At 42.7% G+C, this 21749-nt stretch overlaps 7 protein-coding genes across 10 annotated transcripts; 3 read left to right on the forward strand and 4 right to left on the reverse strand.

The window, feature by feature from the left end:
* The first annotated feature begins 439 nt into the window (after positions 1-439).
* LOC128297503 (tRNA-uridine aminocarboxypropyltransferase 1) lies at positions 440-1504 on the forward strand. Its single transcript, XM_053033155.1, has one exon. The coding sequence runs from the start codon at positions 487-489 to the stop codon at positions 1441-1443; it is 957 nt and encodes a 318-aa protein (XP_052889115.1). The 5' UTR covers positions 440-486; the 3' UTR covers positions 1444-1504.
* On the reverse strand, positions 1481-2092 carry LOC128297509 (signal peptidase complex subunit 1). Its single transcript, XM_053033165.1, has 3 exons — positions 1978-2092; positions 1768-1914; positions 1481-1680 (listed from the first exon to the last, which is right to left on the reverse strand). Exons 1-3 carry the CDS (start codon positions 1999-2001, stop codon positions 1561-1563), a joined length of 291 nt encoding a protein of 96 aa, XP_052889125.1. The 5' UTR covers positions 2002-2092; the 3' UTR covers positions 1481-1560.
* Positions 2093-2599: 507 nt separating this feature from the next.
* Positions 2600-5400, forward strand: LOC128297501 (uncharacterized). Of its 3 annotated transcripts, none has more exons than XM_053033152.1 (3): positions 2600-2900; positions 2962-3878; positions 3952-5400. In XM_053033152.1, exons 2-3 carry the CDS (start codon positions 3419-3421, stop codon positions 4488-4490), a joined length of 999 nt encoding a protein of 332 aa, XP_052889112.1. In that variant the 5' UTR covers positions 2600-2900; positions 2962-3418; the 3' UTR covers positions 4491-5400. The 3 variants fall into 3 exon arrangements, with proteins under 3 accessions (XP_052889112.1, XP_052889111.1, XP_052889113.1); XM_053033151.1 differs by having other exon boundaries at positions 3327-3878; XM_053033153.1 differs by lacking the exon at positions 2600-2900 and having other exon boundaries at positions 3017-3038; positions 3327-3878.
* A 1853-nt stretch (positions 5401-7253) lies between these two features.
* On the reverse strand, positions 7254-10714 carry LOC128297504 (calcineurin subunit B type 2). Of its 2 annotated transcripts, XM_053033156.1 has the most exons (4): positions 10472-10714; positions 10072-10111; positions 8681-8979; positions 7254-8351 (listed from the first exon to the last, which is right to left on the reverse strand). In XM_053033156.1, exons 1-4 carry the CDS (start codon positions 10472-10474, stop codon positions 8181-8183), a joined length of 513 nt encoding a protein of 170 aa, XP_052889116.1. In that variant the 5' UTR covers positions 10475-10714; the 3' UTR covers positions 7254-8180. The 2 variants fall into 2 exon arrangements, with proteins under 2 accessions (XP_052889116.1, XP_052889117.1); XM_053033157.1 differs by lacking the exons at positions 10072-10111; positions 10472-10714 and adding an exon at positions 9062-9364.
* A 3087-nt stretch (positions 10715-13801) lies between these two features.
* LOC128297500 (uncharacterized) lies at positions 13802-15101 on the reverse strand. The gene is made up of 2 exons (XM_053033150.1): positions 14798-15101; positions 13802-14721 (listed from the first exon to the last, which is right to left on the reverse strand). The coding sequence occupies exons 1-2, from the start codon at positions 15099-15101 to the stop codon at positions 13802-13804; spliced, it is 1224 nt and encodes a 407-aa protein (XP_052889110.1).
* Positions 15102-17678: 2577 nt separating this feature from the next.
* On the forward strand, positions 17679-19733 carry LOC128297499 (ataxin-10). The gene is made up of 5 exons (XM_053033149.1): positions 17679-17751; positions 17830-18030; positions 18116-18951; positions 19013-19279; positions 19339-19733. The coding sequence occupies exons 2-5, from the start codon at positions 17954-17956 to the stop codon at positions 19530-19532; spliced, it is 1374 nt and encodes a 457-aa protein (XP_052889109.1). The 5' UTR covers positions 17679-17751; positions 17830-17953; the 3' UTR covers positions 19533-19733.
* Positions 19510-20975, reverse strand: LOC128297502 (putative GPI-anchor transamidase). Its single transcript, XM_053033154.1, has 4 exons — positions 20759-20975; positions 19976-20695; positions 19741-19910; positions 19510-19652 (listed from the first exon to the last, which is right to left on the reverse strand). Exons 1-4 carry the CDS (start codon positions 20822-20824, stop codon positions 19571-19573), a joined length of 1038 nt encoding a protein of 345 aa, XP_052889114.1. The 5' UTR covers positions 20825-20975; the 3' UTR covers positions 19510-19570.
* Between the last annotated feature and the right edge of the window lie 774 nt (positions 20976-21749).

Here is a 21749-nt window from a genome sequence, read left to right on the forward strand (position 1 = left end):
ATTTCCTATCTTTTGAATCTTCTTTTAACAGTAGAGTTTTCAACCAAAGCACGCAACTCGTGAACTCTAGGACACAAAATGAAGAAATTACAAGCGTTTAAAGAAAACATATGTTTTTGTAAAAAATTTGATCATAACAACTTTAAGAGTAGCGATCGCTCTCACTTGTTGATAATATGTAATGCAATAGTGATGGGCAAATTTATTCCACTGTAGGTCAATTCAAGCATAGAATCAAAAGTAATTGCAGTTTAAAGTTTAAAAGAATACCCGGATATCCGGTTACGGTTAAACTTTTGTCTATTCTGCCACATATCGCTGAATTTGTGCAACGCACTGTGTAACGCCTACCGTGGGTTACGCGTTACATATTTGAATAGAATGATAAATGTCACAGACAGTTGTAGTTTACGAAGAGTGTAAAAAAACATGTAAACAAAGGAACATCAAGATTGGTCGTACAACTTCCAGCGATCCTTCGTAAATATGGCCTCATTTGAAACTGCCCAGCGGCCGGATCCGTTCGAAGGAATGGACATTGCGGAGACCGACTTTTTGATGGACGTTGAGGGCCGGAGCTGTTGTTCCAGCTGTGGAAAGTCACGCAAGTTTTTCTGCTACACATGCTACCTTCCTGTCGGGGAAATAGTATCTCGTGTGCCTCGCCTTACGCTGCCGGTGAAAATCGACGTCATAAAGCATAAGAATGAGATCGATGGCAAAAGTACGGCAGTTCATGCGGCCATCCTAGCGCCGGATGATGTTAAAATCTACACCTATCCGAACATCCCCGACTATCGGGTGGAGGAGGACGTTGTGTTAATATTCCCCACACCGACCGCGTTGACGGTGGCCAGCTTGTTTAGCGGCGAAACATACCAGATGAAGGAAAACTACGGCCTTCCCAAGGGGTATCATATGGGTACGCTTTTGCGCTTTCGATTGAACGATATCGTGGACACGCACCATCAAGGGAATGGGTCCAGTTCGATCAAATGCAATACAGGCAACTTCCCGGTGAAACGGGCGGTGTTCATTGACAGTACCTGGAGTCAGTGCCGCGGTATATACAAGGACGAGCGACTGTCGTGCTTGCGTACCGTTGTGATACAGAACAGGATTTCCCAATTCTGGCGCCATCAGCGCAACAGTCCACGTTGGTTTCTTGCGACGGTCGAAGCCATACATCAGTTCGTGCTGGAAGTGCACATTGCTGCCTGGGGACTGGACAGCCGTTACCATGGACTGGATCACATTCATCTGAAAATGGATCAAATACCGAAGGATCGCATTTTTCATCCGAGCGAACGGAGACCGGATGAAGTCCAACCGTACAACGGACAGTACGACAACATACTGTTCTTCTTCCGTCATATGTACAATCTCATACACAAGCATTACGATCACGAGAAGTTAAAAGCGTACAAACGTCCACTGTACTAGCGCAAACACATTAAAACACTACTCTCTCTCTGCGTTTTCCGACAAACAGGGGAATTTCAGCCCACAGTACGGTGTGTGTTTTTTATTCGTATCTTAAACATTTAGCCATCCGAAGCACTAGTTTTTCTTTTTCTTCTTCGTTTCATCCGATGAGCTTTGCGTTGTTTGCGGATCGGGACGAGGCTTTTGCCAGTTTAGGGGCTTCTTACGATATATTGGCCACGGTGGAATGGTGAGCTACGTTTGCGGAGACACAAAGTTGCGGATTAAAAAATATGCCATCCAACCATGTCGATGTTACCCTGCGCAAGGTAAGCTACTTACAATCGAAGCCAGTAAAACCCCGGCAATGAGAATGTAGACCGTTTGAGAAAATTGTTGGATGATGTAGCCCCACACTAGTCCTACCGTACCGAACAGCGTAATGATGATGCGGGAAAGCTTCTCGGCCCTTCCTTGACCCTCAAAGTCCTGCAAAATAGTTGCAGAATGGTAGTGCGAGTGTCTATGGAATTGAAATGCGAGACTATTTACCATATGTGTAGCGATATTCAACATTTTTGGTAACTTTAGCGGCTCCCAAATTAAAGTGCCAAGTGTACATCAACAAAACAACACGTCAGAAACCTTCGTCCAAAGTGACAGTTCGGGTTTTGTTGTCACTTGCAGGGTGATGGCCCGGTTCAGGCTGGTACATCGCGTGCGATCTGACATTTATCAGGATTCAAAACTTTGAAATCGTCTGCGTCTTGGCAAAGTCACAGTTCGTTTCCAGGATACTCGATCCAGGATCACCCTCGGCTGTATCCAAAGTACGACAGGTAAACCTTAGCTTGCTGTAATCAGGCTCTCTCTTTTGTGTCTTCCTACGGGACGTGTGTCCATATCCCTAAAAAACTTTGGAATTAAAACAACAACAAGCTTTAAACCAAAGTTATTCGTTGAATAAATGTTTAAAAATTATTAATCGCAAAACATTTTATATGCAAATTCACACAAATTGTTCAATTTTACAAAAAAGGAACTCTGTATCCTCTCGTGCCATCAACTGTCAAACAGTAGCAAATGTACTGACCGGGCGCTCTCTGCCACTTGCCCACATCTGATATAAAGCAAGTGCAGATGGGCGATAAAAAGAAAACAAAAACAACCCATCTGCCGCAACGGTTGCATCGTGCACTGCACCACTCCGGTTGTGTGTTCACATCTTTTTCGTTGCCCTTCTGTACATTCATTCATTCTTCTGTTGCTCGGTTCAGCTTCACTAGCCGTTAGTGCCATTTGCTTTGTGTCGTTTACTTTATCGTTTAAGTTTTAGTCAAGTGTGCCGTGCTGTTTGTATTTGAACGCCGTTTTCCGTTTTCGCGTTTCCTGTGCAATTTTGGTTTCCGCAATTTGCCCGCAGTTGCAAAAGTGTTAAAAAATAATGTCAAAACCGAACGTTCTAGTCCTTGGAGGTAATTTAGCGCAAGATCAATGTTGAATAGGGGGAAAGGTTTTTTGCCATTTTCGTTCCAGAGTTCGGTAACAAGAGAAGCAGAATGGGGAAAATCTCGTTGCGCAACAATCTTGCCAACCAACACAATGCGGACCAGGTTCATAATTAAGTTAATGTCACATAATTGCCACTCATGATCGATATTCTGCGCATCGCACATTCGCTGGAACGTGCCATCCGCCAGCAGCCGAAGCCGGTTGTGTTGCTGCTTTCAAAGCCGGTTCCTAAAGCGATAATCACGGTTCAATGCCTCTACGGGGGGATAGAGAACTGAGATCAATCACCGATAGGAACTGCTGAGAAGCTGCACTGCATGGTTGCGTTCGCTGTTCTCTGCATTTTTGAGTTACTTTTTTCTTTTTGTTTTCTTTGTTACATTTCGCAGGTTGCGGATTTATTGGCCGTCATCTAGTTGAACATCTCGTTACCCATGATCTAGCGGGGCACATTAAGGTGGTCGACAAGACGCCACCGCTGATGGCCTGGCTAAACAGCAGACACACGCAAGCGTTCGCCAACGAACGGGTAGAATTTGTGAGCGCCAATCTAATAAACCTCGCTTCGTGCCAAAATGCGTTCCGAATGGAGGTAGGCGAACAACCGGTCGATGGGTGCTGGGATTATGTGATAAACTGTGCGGCCGAAACAAAACCCGGACAAACGGACCCCGTCTACCAGGAAGGTATACTGAAGCTAAGCTTAAACTGTGCAACGGAGGCTGTGAAGCATAAAGCGAAGCGTTACGTGGAGCTAAGCACCGGAAGCATGTGCTCGGACGAGAAGGTCCCACAAAATGAAGACTGTCCCGTCGAACCGTGGACGATGGTGGGCAAGTACAAGGCGAAGGTAGAACAGGAACTGATCGCCATAAAGGATTTGCCCTACACCATACTGCGGCTGCCGATCTGCTATGGAGTTGGCGATCGGAAAGGATTGAGTAAGTGCAGTGGGCGCTTTGCCCGAACTGGACCGTTAATATGTGCTCTTACTTATCCAATTCTTCGTTTTAGCGCCTCGCATCATTATAGCGGGAATTTACAAGCATCTGGACGAAACGATGAAACTTCTCTGGACCGGAACGATGAAGATGAACGTGGTGCATGTGGATGACGTGTGTGGTAGCATTTGGGAACTATTGCAAACCGATCGTACGGTGCGCGAAACGATCAACGTGTGCGATGACAGCAATGCTACCCAGGCGATGATCAGCGAGCTGCTTGTCGACATGTTTGGTATCAAGATCGATTACTGGGGCGTCACGATGTCGAACATGACGAAGCTCGATATGGCTGGGGCAATCGAGGAAATTAACGATCGACACCTAGGGCCATGGGCCGAGCTGTGCCAGCGAGATGGTGTGCAGAATACACCGCTAACACCGTACATGGACCAAGAGTTGCTTCTTCACAAGCATTTGCATTTAAGCAACGAAAAGCTTAAGTCTTACGGGTATAATCTGCGTCGTCCACAGATTACTAGGGAGCTGTTGGAAGAGATAGTGCAGGATTTCATTGAGATGAATCACTTTCCACGTACTTTGCTTGCTTAAACCGCATTGTTGAAATTGTTCCTAGCCACAGACACACACACACACTCGTATAGATTGTGTGCTCTCACAGTTACGTATTATCTTATCTATTCCTACATCTCTAAGTACGATCTCCCGCTGTAAGACAACGAACGAAGCGCAGCAGCAGCAGTAAGAAAGAATCTGCTCTGATAAAGGAGGAAAAAATGACTGTAACTTAAACATTGTACGTGCCGAACGGTGCTGAAAGTAATGCCTTTCCACTTAAACGCCTAGCGTATGCATTTCGAAAGACACTTCAATTGTCCGTTATACTTCGCGCTTCTCTTCCCGTGATCTCCTCCCATTTTGTCCTCTTTAACACCATTCCAAATCGGTGCAGAAGTTGTGTGATGACTACGATTAGTGAAACTAAAGTGTGACGAACGAGCAAAGTATGCTCGAATTAATTAGACATAAACATTTCAAACGGTGTTTTTATACCCACACAGTGCGTATTAGTATTGCAAAATTATTGTGAAAACGAACCATGTGCCTAAACGAAAATTTTATGATAAAAACAAAAGCCACGCATCGACGCGTTGGCGTAAATCAAATAAAGTATGTAAACATGCATAGCGTATTCATTAAAACAAAGCGACAAAAAGTTTCCCTGTGTTTAGTTAACTAATCAATAATCTTAGTAGTAGTAGTAGAAAATTTGGCATCTTCATCAGCATGTTTACGGTAGCCGTGGGTAGAACAGTGGAAAGAACTTCAATCTACGGATTGCTCGTGCTGGCTGCTGCTCCATCCAAGAATAAACAAAGTCTGCTACTGTAGTCCCGCGTTCATGTTAGGCCAGATACAATCGCGGAAATATGTACTAGCTTCGACTGCTAGTCTAAAGGCAATATTTCAAAGAGTGGACTTATTGTTATGAATATCTAAACTTTGTCGCTTTTTTAATGCACATCCATAATGGACACAAAACACGTGCATACGACGTGTTGCGGACCTATAAATGAGTGTGATGATGCTCTTCTGGTAACAATTTCGGAGTTTTGTTTTGGGGAAAGAAAGAAAAACGTCCAAAGCACTTTTTGAATGTCTTTCAGATATAGTTCTGGCTTTTTTTTATTCGTAGAGCACAATTGGTTAGAGATAAATTTGCCGCCTTCCATTACACGTTAGGTGCTTCATTTCCTCCTCGGGGGGGTGGTACATGATTTCGATTATTTTTAGTGCGAATATTTTGCGAAACTGACAACACTGATGAATGATGGAACTCAACCAAGAGCGGTGACCATTGAGGAATCGATTTACAAGACCTTGTTATGTGTTTATTGTTTTGGAGAGATTCGTGGTGTTTAGTCAGGGGAATTACCGCGCTGAAAACGACACTTATAAGTTAAACTGTTGTAACACACCGCCACTCGGTTAGTGGCGATGGTGATAAATGGCATCAAGGTGTTCGTTCTTAATGGGTGGAAGAGTGTTGGGACCGTAGCCCCAGGGCGAATTTCAACTGCAGACACGAAATCATTCATAGTGGCTATAGAAACGTGTCGTGTACATGTGCGAATAATTCATGCTATCGCATCTCGATACAGTTTTCTGTGTTTTCATATATGTACGCCTCTCTCCTTGCAAGTAAATTTACTCCTAACCTAAGCATTTGTCCCAAAACGTGAAAATATGGCCTTCTTACCGCACGCACCGTAACGTTTGTGTGTAGCATTTATGCAAGAACATAAATCGTTAGTTTTGGAAAAGGACATAAATATCACCCAAAACACGACGAACGTGAACGGCGGCCCCTTCTAGCACATTCACTGCTTTGCTTGTCAGTGTGAGCTGTCGAACACGTGATCGGCGTTGAGTTGTTTTATTATTAAACGCTATTTAAAACCGGAAAACAAACAAAGAGCCTTGTTGCGCCGCTCATCAGTGTCTGTCTGTGCAGAATGAATGTATGGCCGCCACGTAGATAAACATCGTATGTTAAGAACTATGTTAACAAACTTTGCAATTCAGTTTTAAGTGATTCATACGCGCATATAAGTACGATTTGCTTTTCCTTCTATTTTGTCTTACTCTTGTAATGCCACTAACCTGAACGCTCCCGTAAAATAGTTACAATGTTTCAAAGAAAAATAAAGAAAACATCTTAACAGCAATTTTTGGAACACAACTTCCTTTTGTTCTTTACAGTTTTGTGTGTGTGTGTGCATCGTGTTGCTAATGATTGCATATTTTTCATCAATTTTACTTTCAAAAAGCATGTTTCTTTAGTATTCATGAATGTGCTTTTTTCACCTCCCTCTCTCGAGTAGTTTAATGCTGTGCATCTTTATGTTTGCCTTAGCCTCAGGTATGCGCACGGCAACGGAGTGCATGCTCTTAAGAGTGTGTTAATAATTCGTCCTTCTTTTGTTTTAACGATAAGATTGACGGTCGAAGAATGTTGCTTACAATATTAATGCCTTTTGACCAGTTAAATATCCTTACTGACCTAACCATGCGCTTGTTGTTTGTCTGCTTTTTGCTTTTGTTGTAATGAATTACTCTCTCCCCCAAACAAATACAAAAGGAAACGTACAAATTACACTCACACAATAGAGGGAACATGGAAAGTAAATCTAAATAAATCCTTCTTGCACATGAACTCTGTTTGGAGAGGTGTAAAATTCCCATTATGATTATTTCTATGACCGGTGGAAGGTTAATGTATGTTAATAAACCATTAATGATCTTTCATTCGAGAGCCGGCTTTGTGACTTGCTGCAAATTACACACTGTAAATCCACTTCCACATCGCATTGAACGCACATTTTATTTTATATATCATTATTACTTAACTACATTGGTCTAGATAATACGATAAGTGTAATGATCGAAACAAACAAAAAAAAAAACAAAACTATACAACGTAATGCTAAGCATAAAATTCATCGTTTCGCGTGGTTTTAAAAACGTTGTGATAACGAAGTGTTTCAAAGCCTATCGCGCAAAGAGACATATCAACAACAATGTGTAAATATAGGTGTGTAAAGCATGTTGCCTCTTTCTTAAACAATTACGAACAAACATAGAAAGATTGTAGTGAAACAAAAGAAATATTTAAAAACACTGGAGACAGCTTACACAACACCACCCAAAACCCACAAATCTACCTATTTGACGATTCTTGCATCCGATGTGCTATGAAATATGGCTCTCGTTTTCCTCGCAATTTAATTAACGGCGCAAACACTGCGGGGCTGATGTGAGAGCGGTTCTAAATGTGAAATTTTAGCCATTTTTTTCGTACCGTGTGTCTGCCCTTTTTCTGGTGGATGGATGGATGGATAAAAGAAAGAAACAACGCCCTCTATAAAGGTAAAAAGGTGTAGAAATTACCCTACTAGTAATCCCACACACGCTTCTCTCATCGTCATTCGCAACGATACGCAATACGGGGTGTTGTATGTTTAAGGGTGTAATGGTGCAGATAATTGCAATAGTTTTAGACGAAGCTTGCAGGACGACAACGACGATACTGTGTGTTCGCCTTGTTTCCCGTCCCGTGTGGTGGTTGTGATTTGGGTAAGAGATACGAGTTTCGTTAGTGCCGCGCGACTGGTACCGATCATTTCTAGATGGCGCGCGCGCGCGCACACACGACCTGAACCCCGAGTTGGTGGAAGAGGGTTAAGCGAAACCCGATGCGGGGGTTGGGGTAGAGGGGCTTTAAACATCCACGACCATCTTTTTGTGTATATCCGTGTTGCCCACGACCGAACAGAACTCGTCGAACGAAATCTTGCCATCCTCATCCTTGTCGGCGAACACGATCGTCTTGTCCACGATCTGCTGCAGCTGCGTGTCCTTTAGGTTATTACCAACCATCATTTTTAACACCTGGTCCGCGTGGAGAGTGGCAGAAGCAAGGCGGAACGCGCGATAGTGTCGAAACATGAAAGGAAACATGATTTTTGTTTTGAAAAAGCGGCAATATCTACACATGCCTGAGATTCTAAGGTCCCGCAACGAACACGCGGGTATTCAAGGTAGCCCGGAACGATGAATGATTATTTTTAGCATTGATTCAACGTCCCCTGCACTACCACGTAGCCATGTAGGACCGCGCACGTTCGAGAGCTACTACTTTTGGACGCTACGACCGAATAATATCGCGTGCATTACAAATCGAAAAAAAAATACCACATACGGTTCTTTGGTTCGCTTACCTGAAACAATTCCCCGTTCGAGATGTAGCCATCGTTATCCATGTCGTATATTCGGAAGGCAAATTTCAGCTTCGATAGTTTGTCACCCTTTACGCTAAATTGGGACACTCCCTGGATAAATTCCTTGAAGTCGACCTCACCATTACCGTCCGCATCGAAGATGTCGATCACACGCTGCACTAGCGGGTTCTGCTGCAGCTCCGGCAAGGACATAAACTCATCGATGCTCAGGGCGCCGGAATTGTCGAGGTCGAGCTTCTTGAACCGTTTGCCCAACCGACGGATTTCATCCGCGTCAACTGGAAAATAATAATGCACGTTAGAATTATCATGTGATGCGATGAGGACAAAACGCGCGTTCGCTCTCTCTCCCTCTCGTACGTGTGCGAGATGTTATTTGACCCATCCGGAATTAGATGCTTCTTAATTAGCACTAGCCTAACCGACTATGCGGAACACACAAACCGAAAGCGATCCTCTTCGTTCGCTGGATAAAAGGAAACTGAGATTGATTCTATATCCAGTTCAATCGGTAGGCGACCGAAGTAAGCATGGACTTTACTACCCGGTTCCCATGGTAGCGCGTCTTCCCAAATCAAGCGCTTCTTCGCTAGTGTGGAGCGGCCCACGCGGCTTTTTGCATAGAACCGAGTGACAAATATCTGGCAGATGTAAATAATACGCGCAAATGAAAAACAACACAAAAAACATTTGCGCGCGAGGTGGTCACCGTCCGGAATGATCGTGCCGGGTTGCCTGTTCAGATAAAATTGGCACGACATGCGCGCCACCTCATTGGCGATTGGGAACCGACTGTTACTAAAAGTAAAGAGAATCATTTGTTAAACATTATTTGTGTATTGTCGTCGAACGGGGAAATGTAGTGAACATTTCTTTTTAACTAAGTATACATCAAATGATTGCTATTGATTTCAATTTACCTTCAAATAAAGGGTTTGTTTATCAAAAGGCAAACATATTAAAATGCATCAAACATTTACTTCACCCTAAGTGTTTGACAACTTTATAGGATGCGGTTGTCGAGTTCTGTAGGTAAAATCATTTGCTGCATACTAGGATCAATGCGCCTCGTTATTAGCGTCTTTCGCAAGGAGGAAAATCGATAAACTTTTGCTTGGTTCGAGAATAGCCGTATGCTGCTGCAGGCATTGAGCACACACGGTCATACACAACATCACACAAGAACAGAACAGCAGAGAGAGCGAGAGAGCGCGCACCTTCGTACACTACGGATATATTGTGGCCTACTACTACGCGCCGATCACATCAGTAATTCGCGTGTTTTTCTTTCTTCACGGATTTAAGTAGAATATGCACTATGCACAAAATCCTAAATGCAAAAAATGCGCCCATTTTACAGGTAAACTTACAGTTCGAGCACAGCTCCATTGGTAGCGAGGTTTCATTTCCCTGTAAATAGAAAGAGCATCATGTTTGCATTAGAATTTAATCCGCCTCTACCAGAAGTCTAAATACGTTCAATTGCAGATAACCATTCCGTAAAGAGGGCGCCATGGCAACTTTGGGATCTAGGGCGAGACGTGATCTGGGTTCACGCTAAAGGGGTGACATTTTCAATACCCCTTCAAGGCACTGCACCAAATTGAACGCTGTGTTAGGAACCGATTGCGTTCCCAGAGCACAGTTTATCGTTTTTGCAGATACAGTACGGCGCTCCCATCATTGACACATTGTCGCATTTTCATTAGACTTTAATAATGGCACGGAAATTTGCACGGGTACTGCCGAAACATGACCAGGTACACCTACCATTTTTTGATCTGTTGCTTTGTGCTAATGCTTCACAAAAAAGACGCTGCTTGGTGCGTGTGGCTAATGGAACCGTTTCCTTCGGTTGTTCGTGCACGTACTGTAACGCGTCCTGATTACAGGTTTTGCCAAATCGGGGTCACAAATTTCCCAAAAACACAGAAAAACCACACACGGCCTACGCTAATTGCACGGGATTTTGCGTGAGCTTAGGCAGAAGATTCGCTACGAACGAAAACGACGGACTGCTTGACACGCACACACGCGCAATACAACGACGTTCAGCAGCACCATGCACACACCCCCAACTACATTGACGGGACGTTTCGATATCACCAACACAGCTACACTGTATGCACGCAGCACAACCCAGCGGACCACGATTTCGAGCAGATGGTCTTTGTCAGTTCCATTCGAGCGCATCTGACGTTAAATCATGCAGTGTTGAATCGATTGGTAAAAAATTGAAAACCCAGCGAGCTGACGGTTGAATCAAAAGCAAGCATTTATTCGATTGGCTTCTTTTTCTTTCGAATTTCTTCGTTTATTAGGAACGTCTGTAGTTTTTTCAGTAAAGAATTTCTAAAACTTCTACATGAATCGAAGGTTCCTGAATGACAGGCAGACTGCTTAGTTGTTTAATTAAATTACCACTTCATTTTATTTCGGATGGCTAATTCGGATGGCTGCCCACGATCCAACGATAAAGTGGCCAATCGAGTTTGCTGACGGATGCATCAATGACAACCATCATTATCATTATTCCACTCCATCTTGATCATAAGGCGTTCTTATGACTCATAGACTGTACCGATTGATCTTAACTAGTCATGGCACTGGCTATTGTTCATAATAGTAGTTGCTCGGAAGCTGCGCTTGAAGGCCTTTCTCGGTTTGGTTTTTGCGGCCTACTACTAGTGGGTGTCTCGCTATGCATCGACTTTTCTCTTGAAGCACCACCGGATTGAAGCCAACTTTCTTCGTGCGCCTCTTGGCCACCTAGTGTGGACATTCATCATTGAATAGTTCTTGTATTAATACCAGATCTAGCTTTCATTGGAGCGTTTTTCTTCAAACTAAGAAAATTCCATCAGCACATGTTGTTCAGAGACATGTAGGAGTGTAGGGATTTAAATGTTTAATGTAATACTAGCTTTGAAAAATTTTGAACAGCTAGGAAGTTTTCTCATGTACTGTTATACATTTTCACAAGCATTTAAATCTAACAAAACGAATACGCCAATAAATCCAATGATTGTGACCAACTATCAGTTTGTTTGTATAGTTTTAAACAATTTATTGATGCGAAAAAAGAATGTACCCTTTATCGCACGGTGTACCATAATAACACCTGTTGGCAATGTTCCATCTGTTTATACACATTTATAGACTAATCGTCTCTTGCCTATTGTTGCAAAATATGCAAAACTTCCAAAATCGATTATCAGAATACATTTTTTTATAGTTTGTTTGTACCTTTTCATGCCGTCGGAAAATCTGATTACGATGGACGACAAACAACCGATGAAGGAACGAACAACGTTGGTGGAATTTAACCGGATTAAATGTCCTTATCCAATGTTCACAGCTCACGGTGCTTATCGCGTAACAATTTTCACACTTTTCTCCTTACTTTTTCGCTATTAATTTGAACCTTTTCTCCGATTTCAATACCCAATAAACATAATCTTTTCTGCTTGCAATGATGCAACAACAAAAAATCATGTCTGCCTTGCGATGAATTTCCTTCAGTAGGCGTGGTTTCTATGACGACCGATTATTGGGCAGCGTGGGTGAAATTTACCTTCAAATTTTCCCGGAAGCTGGATAGTAGACGAAACTATCTGTTCTACATTAAGTTCCGATTTGAATTAATCAATAAAATAAGCTAAATAAACTAATCTTTATCCTATTAGCCACTCGTGGTGCCGATAACCAAACGTTAGGTGACGACACGTGTCGGGGATTGGCGTGTGGCCGGAAGTATCATTCGAAATTAATTGGATGGTTTGATGGAAGAAAGGAAGCGTACCCTTTTTGCGCAACATTGGTGGGCACGAGAATCCTGGTTCGGCCCAGCTACACGCATGCAGAAGAAAGTCAAGCAGGGGTGTGTGGTGAAATCTCTTATCTGCACCAAACCAGATTCCTCGGGCTTTCAGGTTTTACTCGTCACTTCGGCTCGGCTTATTTGTCATTTGAACGCAAAACGATGTGATAAACACGTGCCAGCTTCCACCACCGAGTGAATTTCGGGGTTGTAATGAATTTAAATTGGAGGTTTTTACACAAATAAAAGACGACGGCGATGACGACCGGCAGACGACTGCTCATGTGATATCGATGGGAAAATGGATTAAATGAAAGAAGTGGTGGTGTGATTTTAATGTCGTTCGGGTTTTTTTTATCGAGCGAATGTTCATATTCATTTTTCATTTCTTGATACTTGCAGCAGAAATATGGGTTAAAATTCATCGTTTAAATGTTTTTTCCAAGCCGAGAATGGTTTAACTTTAAGTGAATTTGAGAGCATAACAAAATCATATTTTAGGTAATTCATGGTAATTAAAGGTAATAACGTTTATGAATTTAAAAACAGCAATAAACTATGATGTGCTTACAAAAAAGCACAAATCTGCATCAAGATTGGCATAAAATATTAGACATAAAATAAGCACCGTAAACCAACCTGGGGAAAATAGTAATCTCGATATAACTGGTGTGTCTGGCAACTAATAAACCATTTACAGTTATAGGAGTCAAATAAACTTTTAGTGCAAATAAACAATGGAGGAGCCCAGTAGATTTAATTACCATTCTAAAGGTAGCAGGATTTGCATTCAGCAGATAATTCGCTTTGACTCGAATAGCAATCTGTCCAAGGTTGGCACAGACCCAGAAAAATTGTTGATGTTAATAGTGTCCCAGGAGAAGTTTTCATGAACTACTACGAGATGGAGTGAAGTCATGAAGACTTTCGCTAAAATAACCAAAATTAAGCAAGGGAACGAATTTACGTGAAACTGTGGATACCAATTTGTTGTGTTGTACCTAATCCGTTGATTGATTTATATGCAATCATGCCACTCTGTTCATTTGGATGTTATGGCAAGAATTTTACTCATCCTGTGGTCACATAGAACTTAGAAAATAATACGAAAAACAAGTAAAAGATACGTGTTTTTGGAAACACTATATTTGGCATTGATTTGTTAATCAAAACTGGGGGATATTTATCTGCAATGTTAATAATACTAAGCATAAACATGTCACGTTTCCTACTGTAGGTTATCATTGATGCATAATTGTGTTACTGTGAATCTGCCCCATTTACTTTGACTTTTCCAACCCCTTGTCGATCGATCTTTTCTGTGCGATTCCATCACCACCGTTCAAACATTCCCGACTGTGTCCTTCCCCGTCAAGCGAAATCATTTGGCCGTGGTGCGTCAATTCACGCTTAATTTCGCTCTCCATCATTGTCGGTATCGTACCACACGTTGGCTGCGAAAGTGCCATCAGATCTGTTTTGATGTGCAAGCCGGACCGGAAGTGTAATGCGTTGGACATAGTTTTGCGTCGACTTTTGGTACTGGTGTTCGATGTGTTAGCAGTGCCGCCGGGTTTGGCCAACTTGCCCACCGGACACAACTTGCTGACCAGCTTTATTTTTTCAATCTCCACACACTGTTGTTCGGCTTTCGGTTCGAGCCTACCAGTGCGACCTGCCGTGCTGGCGGACTTGGCAAACGATTTGGGCGACACGATCATTAGCAGATTGTTCCCGTTTTCTCTGTAGTTGCCCGTGAAATGGTTCTCGTTGTTTGAATGCTGCACCATATGGTTGGGGGCTTGAATAAGCTGCTGAAGTTGCTGCTGGGAACTTCGCTGTTTTAGTGGAGTGCGATCGTTAGCTTCCTGCTTCTTCTGCCACTCGAGCACATTCGTTAGCAAGCGAATGTACCGAATGGCCATACGAAGAATTTCATTTTTCGACAGCTTCTTGTCCGGCGGATGGGTCGGAACTAGCTTTCGCAACTCAGCAAACGCCCCCGACACATTCTGCTGGCGCCAGCGTTCTCTGGTATTGGTAAACATCTTTCTTACGACGGCACCGGACCCGTTCAATCCAGTTCCTCCGATGCCCAACTTTGTCCCGGCTAGATTAAGCACCGGAATTACGGGCACAAGTGCTCCACAGCTGTCGTGAGCCTGACCTTCAGCATCTTCCTCGGCACTACGAACATGGCCTGATGTTAAGAAACAGGAAATAACTTTAATATTCCTTATTCACGCCATTCACCAGCTGTACAACAAATCACTAACCAGAATTTTTCAAATCCAACTCTTCCAGCCCATCACTTTCGTTGGACGAAAAATCGGACAAATCCTCGTCGGACAGATCCTGCATTGAGCTGCGGCTAAAGCAAGCTTCTGATCGGTTTTGCACTTCACCACAGTCAACGTGCCGCAGTGTTTCGGCTATGTCCTTGACCACGGCAAACTGTGCCGTTGTTACCAGCGCCGATGCCATCAAGCTGGCATTGGCGTTCTCGAACGTGGTCAACAGTCCTTTGGCCGAGGCACCCAGCTTGGACATATCGATATCACTATTGGCATTACTTTCCATTGCACTGGGCCACTATAATTTAAACACTGTAATTCCCTTATGGAGCAGAATCTTCAGTTCTCTCGTGGCAAAACCTCTATTCTTTGCTGCTTCCCGAGCGCGACTGCAGGAGTCAAATCGTCCTAACGTGCATTTTTACGCTACATTTGATTTGAAACGTTAGGCAAAGTGTGCGCATGGTCGAAAAGCATCCTTTTGCTCCTCCTCCTTTCAGAAAGGGGCGTTCCATTTGCACACGATACAGTGCTATGAAAATGATGTGTTACATGTGCATTGTTTCCTAGAAAACATCAATTTCCTGGATGCTGATTGATAATAAAAATTTAAGTAATAATAAATAGTTATCGCTGCATATACCGGGTATTTATCAAATAATCATGTTGCTATTACTTATGCCTATACCTATACCATAAACCATAAACCGGTTCGAGTGCATTATACGGGCTGCTACAATCTCTGGAGGTCCTGGTTTGCATTGTAATTTTTCTTTTGGATATTCAAGCACAGATAGTTGACTGAAGTTTTGAATTCGACCAAACTTTCACCTTTATTCAAAGGTCAGCAACTAAAACAGCATTGATGTTGTAGCGTGCTGGCTCACAACCCTTCTTTCTACAATCTGAGAAAACTTCTCCACTCAGAATTAGCATGATGATCGAGGCTGGGGCTATAAGGAGCCTATCGACATGGATGGTGTCCAAATCTGACGAAATTCGCTTGGTTGCGTTCGAGAGGAAGACGAACGATGAACTCACTTTTGTACAGGGAATATGACTAACCAGACTCTTTAGACACGAACACAGTGGAGGATCAATCCCCTTGGAGGCCCAGGGCGGAATTTTTCAAGGGGGGCCCATAATTTTGCTACGGCATTATCGGTGTTAGGGAGATGTACTTCAAACATGACGTAACAACACCATCAAAGTCTCGGAAAGAAAGCTCCCTTGCGTACATCTCAGAGTTCTGTTACGTAGCCCTGTAAACGGGCCTAGTAAGCTAGTCTCTATATATAAACGTTTGTATGCGCTAAGGAGAACGATAACGCCACTACTTGGATCGCCATTAGCTGGTACGAAATTCCATACGAAACCAGCTGTTTTCAGATTGCCGATACCAGGAAAGCATCCACGGAAGAGGTAGCACCTAGTACAGCAATTTTGGTCGAAAACCGCCGAAAGGTATGCAATGTTTAAACACTAACTTTCCCGTTGGTCGTGAAAAATTTCTTCGAAAACTACCAGTTTCCGAATGAATAGTACCAGGAGAGCATCCACGAAAGAGGTAGCTCCTGGTATTGCGCCGTAAGGTATGCAATGTTTATATAGTGTATAAACATTGCATACCTTACGGCGTTTATATAGTGTATAAACATTGCATACCTTTCGGCGCAGTACCAGGAGCTACCTCTTCCGTGGATACTCTCCTGGTACTATACATTCGGAAACTGGTAGTTTTCGAAGAAATTTTTCTCGATTAACGGGAAAATTAGTGTTTAAACATTGCCTACCTTTCGGCGGTTTTCGACCAAAGTTGCAATCCCAAGTTGTTGCATGTAAGATGTTGCATGCCAGATGTTGCGCAACATATGTTGCGCGACATATGTTGCATGTCAGATGGTGTGCAACATATGTTGCGCAACATGTGTTGTGTAACATGTGTTGTGCAACATCCTGGTACTCGGCTGGTACCAGGTGTTACCTCTTGAAAAACATGCTCTCCTGGTATCGAAAATCTGAAAACAGCTGGTTTGTATGCAAAGTTGGTGTGTAAACATTGCATACCTTTCGGCGGTTTTTGAGCAAAATTGCTGTACTAGGAGCTACCTCTTCCGTGGATGCTCTCCTGGTATTATACGTTCGGAATCTGGTAGTTTTCGAAGAAATTTTTCTCCACTAACTGGAAAATTTGTGTTCTTGGTCCTGGTGCAATTTCGTTTATACTTTAAAGTCACAAAGTCGATATTCTTCTCTGCATTTAATTTATCACATAGAAAAAAATGTTTTATATAACCAAGGAAGATATTTTTGATCAATTTTCTACCTTGTAAATTAATTTTTTTTTGCTATAATTTAATTTTGTTTTAAAATTTTCAAAAATCGCACAATAGGCACAAATTTATTGGGGCCCCCAACACGGCGAGGCCCTAGGCGACCGCCTACTCCGCCTACCGTTTGATCCGCCGCTGCACGAGCAAGGCATTATCAAGGCATCCGACGAGCCAGCTCGTAAAATCTTATCTTATTATCCACACGAACAGAGGAGGATTATCGACCCGCACAGAAATGGACTGATGGCCAGTATGGCCGGAATAATGGATTTATTGACGACGGCGTTCGACAGTGGGCGATACCAATCACTAGATGAAAAATTAGAACTAACTAAGATATATAAATGGTAGGTTGTATTTGATGGGAAATTTCCTTGTTATCCTTGATCTGAAGACTTTCAGCAGGATTCAAAACTGGATATCTACAGTTCTGTTGAAATTGTTGCATGGGAATTGTATTTTATTATTGCATCTCTTTCTTACTGCTGTTCTATCTCTCTGTGGTTGTGGTTTGACAGCGGCGAAGGAAACGTAAACAAACTTAATTTTAAAAATGTTTACACTTTGCAAAAAACGAACTATTTCTCATAATTGACCTAATCTGTGTGTAAATTTTTGTTATAGAATATTTTTACTTGCAAAATTATTAATCGAAATGCATTTTTTTCCACGCCAAAACAGTTCCTTCGCAGAGGTCAAATTTGACAGCTGAATGTTTTCTTGCGCGCAGTGTCGAGTTCTGGCCCATACGTTTTGCCACTTTTCCAGATAGAATTAACTCAATCAAAAGCGTTTTACATTCACCATGATTGATATAAAGCAAAATATAACGGATAAAAACTACGATAAAGTGTTAGAAACACTTAACTTATTGGATATAAGGTAATATAACCGATTTCCACCATAGGAAACATCCTACGGATGAGCGAAACGTGTTTGGAAATTAATTTCCATTCCACTTTTTTAGCGATACTGATGTAGACACGTTCCGCAGAGAAGTCTCTATTTTAATAGAAAGTTTCTACGATTGCCACGATTCGGACGACGAAGCCGCGAATCGCATTGCCATCAAGTGCTTAAATTTGCTGAAGCGAGCCTGTGCCCGGGGAGAATCGTTTCAGAATGCCATCGTTGCTCGTGTAGAATTCCTGGAACGTGTTCGGGACATTTTGGAGAACGAGAAAGGCACTATACCGGAAAACGTTCGTACAAACTGCCTACAGCTGCTGGCCAATCTCTGTGTACAGAACATGTGCAACCAGGAACGTATCATTACGTTCATGAATACGTTTTTGCTCAAAAATGTTTCCTCCAATGGAGGGTACTCAAATGCTTCGGCCATGATATTATACAACGGGTTCCTTTATAAGGCTGTGAGCTTAAACTTGGTGGATATTTTGAACCGCCTGCTCGAAAACGTTGAAGCCAACCGTTTGGCACAATCCGACGTGCCGGAATTCGTTGCCATATTCTTGGAGTATCTTATTGTCGAAAGCAACGAGATGGTCCGGGTGTTGGAAAAGATTGATGCAAGCAAAAAGTTGCTGCTTTATCGATATCTAATCGAGTACTTACGACAAGAGGACAGACGAGTTCACCCGATCCATCCGGATGTGTTCAAACATTTGCTCGCCGAGTTTAAGAAAAAATCGGATATGATACTCAAAACCGATAACGTGCAGCTCGATGCTCAGGACACGGAGGAAGCGTTCACGCTGCTAGTTTTAATTGCCGATTCCTCGTGTGTGGAACCGTATGGATCGTTTCTGCGTCACGATGGAGGGTTATTTTTAAACCTCGGATGTAAGCAAGCGCACACTTCATGCTTCGAGCGTTATCAACTTCAATATGCTTTAATTTTTAGGCCTTTTGCGACAAATGCAGCTACTCAGCAAATCGGAGATAAAGAACATGTTCACGCCGGTGCAGAAAATAGAAGAAATTCTGAAAATTAAGCAAGGAGAGAGTGAATTGGACATTGAGACGAAAATTTCTTACTCCTTAAGGTCTTCGGTTGTAAAAGCATTAGCGAATTTGGCGTATAAATCAAAGAAAAATCAAAAGCTTGCCCATGAAATGGAAATTATAGCAGCGATTCTGGAGTGCACCAATCTAGACGCTCGTAATCCACGTAAGAATCTCCTTAGACAGTGTACCGTATGGCTCTATACTTATACAATCTTTCCACAGTGATTAAGGAATGGAGCATTCTGGCCATCCACAATCTGTGTGATGATAATGTGGAAAATCAGCAATTCATAGCGGGATTGAAGAAGCTGGGAGACGCAGAAAACTCGCTAATCACGGAGTACAAAGCTGGAACGATTCGGATCAGCGATGGATCACTGTCAAACAGTGGGGATGCCAAAGGCGGTTCGTCATAGAGCTATTTTTGTATCATTTATTTGCTACTCGTCGTTGACTAAGACCGGGGGAACAGTTTGGTAGGAAACTGTTCGTAAAACAGTTGAGCATTTGGCTTACTGATAGGCTTTGGTGATGATCTGAAATAGAGAAACATATATCCATGTACGACACGTACATACGTTAACCATTGACCAATAAAATCGACGAGCGTTACTAGCTACTCACACTACTTCTGGAATGGTTGAAAGCGTTACGTTGACTACATCGGAGGATATTTCGGTTGGCCGGATAGAACCGAAGAAATCCGTTATAGGAACCTTGAACGGATCTTTCGGATAAAGATCCTTCCTTACACCTACCGTTGAAATACAAGCACGCTTGGGACAAACAGCAAGCTAAAAAACGTAACAAAAACGTTGCTATAGCCAAGGTGAAGATGGGCTGTCACTGTGAAACTTACGAAATCGCCCATTGTTTTTTTACTATTCCATTCGACTCGCTCCAGGAACTCGAGCGCATTGTACGTGTAGCGGTCTATGATGTACACCCCGATGGCAGGATCGATATGGTGGGACAGTGAATCTTCGCCTACTAAACTGCTCGCCACGGCAAGTATGTTCGGTGAGTAAAACTTTTCATACATGGAAGCGGCTTGGCATGTGTCGATCATGAAAAACAGCTCATTGTACCGTTGCTTTTGCCACATCTGCTCAATCGCATCTGCCAGCTCTTGGTTGGTGATCTCTTCCGAGTCCTGAAACTTGAGAAATCCGTCTCCACCGTGACCGGTCAAGTATATCAGCACGTTACTCCCCGAATCCGACAGCAATCGCTTGGAACGAGCGGTTCCATTTTCGTTACGACCCGTGAGTAATCGTACGAAATTCTCCACCGTCACCTCGTACCCACGGTAGTCGACCTCAACATCTGAGCCATACACATTGATGTGTTGTTTGGCATTGTTGAAAACAGTGGCAGGGCGTGGATTACGCGCATTGCACGCCATATCATCCGCTACCATGAGCAGTATCTGGCTGTCCGGAATGCCCAATCGTTTTACTGAACGATACACGGACAGGACGTTAGCGATGTGACGATAGTTGAACCAAAACCGAGACGTGTCCACCAGCACAGCCCAATTGTTCGTGTGCGAGCTGCTTGTCACAAACTTTGCCGGTAACTAAAATGAAGTAAAAAGGTAATATTAAAAGACCTTTTATACGCTTGGTTGTAGCTAAAGTACCTCAATTTCATTTGTAGAAGCGAGTGCAACACCGCACATTAATAAAATAAGCTGAAAAAACGACATTTTATTCCCTAACAAAATTCCGCTATGTCTAACCGGGCGGAGACCAAAACAACAACACAGATTTAACGAAAAACGTCAAACTCCAATTGGCGGTCGCTGCACGTGATCCACAAATTGAAGAAACTAAAGATTTATTTTTTATATTATTCGTTTCAAAGCACCTCCATCGGACGTGTGAAACAAAACAAAAAAACTGTGAAAATTACAGAACAAAGCATTGTAAAATTAACTTATTTTACATATTTCTGGCACGGGCTTGTTTTCAATGCTGTTCTGTTCCGTGAGAAGTTAACGAAATAGTCCGAGAGTGAGAGTGATGAACGATGGATGTGTGTGAGTGATATATCTCCGAGCATCTATCGGTCTCATTCGCGATCGTATTATTCACGTATAGCGATAGAGAAAGGTAGCAAACGTTTTCCACCATTCTTATTAGTCTCTCGAGAAAAGCATCAATTGCATCAGCATCAAATTTATCTATTTCGAATTGAATTCCGATTGGTTACAAAAATGAGATAGTTTAAGAATGTGAGTGTTATCATAACTTCTGTAAGTTGAATATATGTTGTTTTTTTAATTTTATTAAAATATACAAAACATTGGTTCATCTAGGAGTTCAGGCTCAACCACACTGTAGTTTCGTTGAATTTCCAATCGTTCCAATGCGAGTGAAGCGCACAGGACATTCGTATAGTTCCTGTCCCTTTTGCACTCGCAATAAATTACGCTGAGTACCGGTACGGTCGTTTCGTCACACATCCATTTCGTTCATTCCTCATCCATGCATCCTACGGAACGGATGGCTGTGGCTGCCGTACGTAAATTACTGCACACAATTCTCGTTTGTTGTTATTGTTCCTCACAATTGGGAGACAAATTAGGCGGAATTAGATAAGTGTATTACAATGCCATTGTATCGTGCGTG

This window comes from Anopheles moucheti, chromosome 2 (genome assembly GCF_943734755.1).
Source record: "Anopheles moucheti chromosome 2, idAnoMoucSN_F20_07, whole genome shotgun sequence".
NCBI lineage: Eukaryota > Metazoa > Arthropoda > Insecta > Diptera > Culicidae > Anopheles > Anopheles moucheti.